Below are 5,379 nucleotides of genomic sequence, written 5' to 3'. Positions count from 1 at the left end.
ATTGTCAGGAGGGAGACAGGAAGAACGATTTCAGGGATTATAACAGGGAGTCGAGCGTCTAAATATGACATGGAGAGAGAGAAGGCAGAAGGAGAGGAGAGAGTTAGAGTCAAGGTTCAACGGGAACCATGTGTGGATTATGCCAAGGGAGAGAGCGCAATATTTGTGTGAGAAAGGAGAGCAATAGGCTCTGGTTTTCTAGAGAGAAGGTAATGTGTGAATTGTGCGGGAAGGGGGATGCAAAAATTGAGCACTGGTTGGGGGAATGTGAAGAGGTGGAAAGGAGTGGGATAAGCATGGAGCTATTGTTCCATGAAAGGGGGGGGGGGGGCAAAAGGGCAGTAGCATGGGCGAAGGGTGTGTTGGGTAAGATGAAAAAGAAGAGATGGAAGGAGGAAGAGGAATGGAGAAGGGAATATTGTAAATAGGCCAGGAAATAGGTGTAAGAAGAACTGTAAATATTATAAATAGTATAAGGTGTTAGCCTCGAAGACAGAGGCTAAAAATGCGAGGCATAGCGAGAAAAGAGCGACATGTGTGCGAGGCGAGGCACAGCGAGGAAGATTAGACTATAGAACAAATGTGTTCATTGGCGCAGAGCCCTGAATCCCTCGGGTTCCGAGATAAGGCCTGCTGCATTTAGTATCACCGGGTATTGGCTCTACTTGCTTGGCTATTAACTCCACTTGGAAAAGTGTTATCGGTTAATTCGGCTGAATTTGTTATAGCAATTAGAGCTAATACCCGGTGATACTGATTTCAGCAGGCTTTATCTCGGAAATCAAAGGGTTTTGAGTTCCACGCGCTTAGAGACATTTGTTCAGGACGCTGAGTTACAAAACATATAACAAATTCAACCAAATTAACCAAAACCACTTTTCGATAATAAACGTGCGGGGTCCTTTCATACTGGTCATAATTAATATATTATTTTAGGGATACATAACTGAGACAGATTTCCAACTTACCTTATCGTTATAAACATTAACAAATGATTTGCTAAGGTCACTAAAAGCATCGTTCAGAAGCGAAAGAGCTTCCATCACAGATGCTGATTCTTTACCATGAAATTCAATAACAGGATGTAAACCAGATACTACAAGCCAATAGACATCGGGCTTAGAATCTGCTGTAATAGTAGATGGTATTTTTTTGGCAATAGCGCGTAAAAGTTGAATTTCGTCAAGAAACTTTTTATCTTCATCATTTTTTAGACTTAAAGCGCGCAAAGAAGACTGATCTATAGACGTCGGTTTAAGTTCACCAAGAGCGGATTGTCCCAGCTGTTGAAAAAATAAATAAAAAATAAGCAACGATTAAACGGATAGTGAGGCACACTTACCATGAAGTGCACAATCAAAATTAAATCATGAGACAAAAAATGTATAGTTTTAAGTTATGCTGAATGCTTTATGGTTACTTACAGCATCCACTCCATCACCGAGATAAATTCTTATGAGCGTATTATCATCATCTCTCTCTTCAAGACGGCCACTCAGAGCTTGCCAGGTTGTCTCTTCAATTTCATCTACGTTAAGAGAAAATCTTTTACCTCTTGGCGAATTTAATGTATCTACTCCTTCAACTGCTATACCAACTATCGCCTCTGGTAACGTGAAAGGGTCTTTAATGGAGATGCCACTCCAATTTCCCCTCTAAAAAAATTAGACAATAAGATAAAAAAAGTATATTTTATAACCACAAAAATACACAAGGTTGCACATCACAATCAAAAAGTACTAAAAAATGTACTACATAATTTGTTCAGCGTACATGTTTTACAGTGAATCCAAGAGCTGCTGAAAATATTTCTTTTAGTAGACTTTGGTCGACTTCTTCGTTACCACTGAACTTGACACTACTTGGACTATGTAGTACAATGAAGTCTCCTCCAGCATTTACTGAAAAAAATGAATCAATTTTCTTCATATTCTAAAATTTCCACATGAGAATTACATAAAATATGGATCTAATAATATTATTTTATTCAAAAAATATCATAAAATCAGTATAGACATTAAAAAATGTATAGAATAATACATACATGTGTATACGAGAATAATTTAGCGATATGAATAAAGACACATTACTGTGAATCATTACCAAGCAATCGTTTTCGAATGTTTTTCATCATTAATAACAATCGTAAATTCATCTTCATGTATATAATAAGCAGTCATTAATTTTTCAGCATGATTATATTGTTCATAATTATACCATATTATTACACTAAATAACTATGTCTTAATAAACAATTAAATAAAAAATATTATCTGTTTTATTCTGTTCAGTCTATCGACTTCGTGCATTGTGCAATATAACCTTTATATGCCACGTGGGTGAAGACGCAATATACAGTGTTACTAACATTGGGTTCAAAAACTATATCTTAAGGGTGTAAATGTAAAAAAAGGTAACTGACAATTTTTTCCAAACGAGGTTTTTTGACCAAAAATTCTCAAAAACTTGGGGAAAACTACAATGGCGATCTGTTAAGTACATGTCAATTTGCGTATTGTGAAAGTGTCGGTGGCTTCTGTTAAGGGCTGATATACACCACAGATGTATAAAAGACGTGAGGGCTGGAAATTCGGAACTTTCGTAATTGTAACTTGAAATTTTCTGATTTAAGAGATAATTCTAACAGATCGGAATTCCCAACACTCACCTCGACGAGCTTTGTTTTTCCCAAAAAAAAAAAAAACAATAGTGCCTAGCCGTTTAGCTGGTTCCATTAACAGACTTTAAACAAGGAAGGCTCAGCGCGTTTTTAATACTATTATACCTTTTATAATTATTTTATCATCACATTTCTATACCTACTAGATTTTGCATTGCCGATTTTGATTACCAATATTATTTTACTATAAATTTCGGTGTGCCTGTATATGTATGTAAGTATGTATGAGCATTGTATATATAGGTTGACGTATAATTAGACTATCATTTATGCGTCATATACTTTAAGTATACATAATTAATATCTAAATTAGAACGATGCACGTGTTTCAGTAGGGATATAGGAGGGTGAATCTTAGGTTAAAACAAGCACTGTAATGCCGGTGCAAGAGAGAGAGAGAGAGAGAGACTGATCGCGCGCGTACGAATTAACCAGCCAACCGTGCACTTCAAGAGATAACACGCGCGCGTACGAAAAATTCATCCAACCCATGCAATCCTAGAGACAGCGCGCCAACCCTTGACAATCGGTTCTCCGATTGAACCGTCACCGAAGAGTGGGAGGCTGAACGACGGCGCCCCGCTCCTCGACTGCCACGCGGAGTGGGAGAGACCGTTCGGTCGACTGAGTGGGAGAACGTGCGCGCACCCGCATAAAAGGACACACTACGTTCACCGGAGAGTCAGTCCGACTGAGTCCGCCTCTCGACTAGCTCGAAGCAGCATCTCCGCTATCTCTCTCTACACCCGGCCTAGGTCAAAAGTAGAGAATAAAAACAATATAACTACACATGGTCTTTCTTATACATACCACTCATATTTCGAACCATCTGCTCTTTTAAGAGCAAACTTATTCTGACGAGGAAAAACCCTTCAAGATTTTATTGTCAAACGTGTCCGTCCTCTTCAGCGGACTGGTAACGGTCTTGCGGGTCGTCCGACAAGCAGTGCCCGGTGGGCGGTTACCACGTCCGAACAGGAGTTCGGTATCATTCAGCGGGGGCCTGCAGGACGTTTTAGCCAGCAGTGCCTGGGGACCCTGTTGAATGGGACGGAATTTCTGGAAGAGGCAACGGGATCGAAAGTTCTGGGGACGACCAGAACCACCTCGTCGGCGGGAGCCGACAAGGAGGCGGCTGTCTGACTGTCAACAGGAGTTGGCAGTCTCCAATCCCGCTGGTCAACCGGAGTTGATCAGCCAAAACACGAGAGACAAGCAGGAACTTCCTCACTCGCCGACGCTACCGGACAACCATCGATGTCCAGTCATCACTCCGCCCGCTGTTCACCGAATTCATAAAGGACCCGACACAGCGCCCGGTCGTCGTGCTCCCTTACCGCCTGGAGGCGAGAAACTACAGCAGGTGCTAGGCTTACGACGTCGAATACGGGCCAAACACGGCCCCGGCAGGAGGACCTTGATACCTTGCAACCCGCCGCACGATCGGTCCCTAGTACTGACTTTGGACCCCGGTTGTGTATTACTATTCGAGCCCGTGGGGCCGATTCCAGATGGTACCAACCCAGCAACCAGGAAGAGTCTAGAAGATTTGGACCACTTCCGACACCTGGTTCGGATGGCCGCTTGTGGTACCCAATTGCTGACGGCCGACGAGATTAACCCAAACGAGGGTTTCTACTGCCAACCGAAAAACGCACCGAAGACAGTGATATTCCCAACCACTCTACCCGAGGTGGACTATCGTTATAAGCAGAGAGCGTTCCAACTACAAGGGTTCGTGCATAATTGGGGATTCTCATGGAAAGGGGAATAAGTGCCTCACCGAACACCTTGCAGTTGTTCTTGCAGAACAAAGGGAAGCGAACCCTACTCCCTCCACCACATAGTCAACGTGGAGTACCGAAGGGTATGAGGGATTTGGATGCGTGGCTGCAACGCACACAAGGATATGTGTATCTGACGCCCGTAAGCAACCACAGCTACAAGAAAGAACCACGGGCAATCGACTTAACGCTCAACTGAATTAAACAGCAACCACCGGCCCTTTTCAGGGCCACCAAGAACGTAACGGAGGAAGGCTTCTTCTCGGATTACTGGATCATCTCCAAAAACGAGTACCTCAATAAATGATTCTCCCACAAACCTGAGAGATTTGAACCTCTTTTGGGGCCGGAATCAGGGCATTGTAACTTTGTTCAAACTCACTTAATTTTGCTCGCTTATGCACTTTTGTTTACATGTAACGGTAATGGTTTAATTTAACAAAATTATTTGAGAAACATAAAAAAGGCAAGTGAATTATGTTCGTAAGGTATGGACACAGTGATCCCAGATCTGAAACGAAACGTGGTCCAATACTATCACAGGTCTATGTTCGTTTGAATATAGTAGGAGACGATTTACATCGAACAACTCGAAGGTGCACGATTGCTTGTCGGAACATTTCGGCGGTTCTATTCATATCTCTATCGGCTTTGAAATAAAATGAAGAGATTGGGAATTTAATATTTCCAGATTTCGATGCTGGCGATTCTCATGATTGGAATTACTTAATACATTATACATATATACATAGCCTTTAATCAATTTTTCATTAAATGAGTCACTGATACATTTCCGGAATAATGTTTATATAATATTAAATATATATTTTGCTTTTGCTGTATCGTCGTATTGATTTCTTTATAGACTGGAGCTATCTATCTCACGGTCGTGAGACGTGGTTGTGGCTGAAATTT

At 41.5% G+C, this 5,379-nt stretch overlaps 1 protein-coding gene across 1 annotated transcript in view; it reads right to left on the bottom strand.

Moving 5' to 3' along the window:
- The window catches only part of LOC117171548 (ATPase H(+)-transporting accessory protein 2), a 125,771-nt gene that overhangs the window by 91,559 nt on the left and 28,833 nt on the right, over positions 1–5,379 (bottom strand). The window contains exons 2-4 of the mRNA XM_033358967.1: positions 1,774–1,901; positions 1,425–1,655; positions 969–1,283 (exon numbers count right to left, since the gene is read on the bottom strand). Coding sequence (XP_033214858.1) covers positions 969–1,283; positions 1,425–1,655; positions 1,774–1,901 — 674 coding nt within the window. The remainder of the gene's footprint in view (positions 1–968; positions 1,284–1,424; positions 1,656–1,773; positions 1,902–5,379) is intronic.

The sequence above is a fragment of the Belonocnema kinseyi genome, chromosome 4, assembly GCF_010883055.1.
Source record: "Belonocnema kinseyi isolate 2016_QV_RU_SX_M_011 chromosome 4, B_treatae_v1, whole genome shotgun sequence".
NCBI classification, from domain to species: Eukaryota; Metazoa; Arthropoda; class Insecta; order Hymenoptera; family Cynipidae; genus Belonocnema; species Belonocnema kinseyi.
This window is presented reverse-complemented; position numbering and strand designations above follow the sequence as displayed.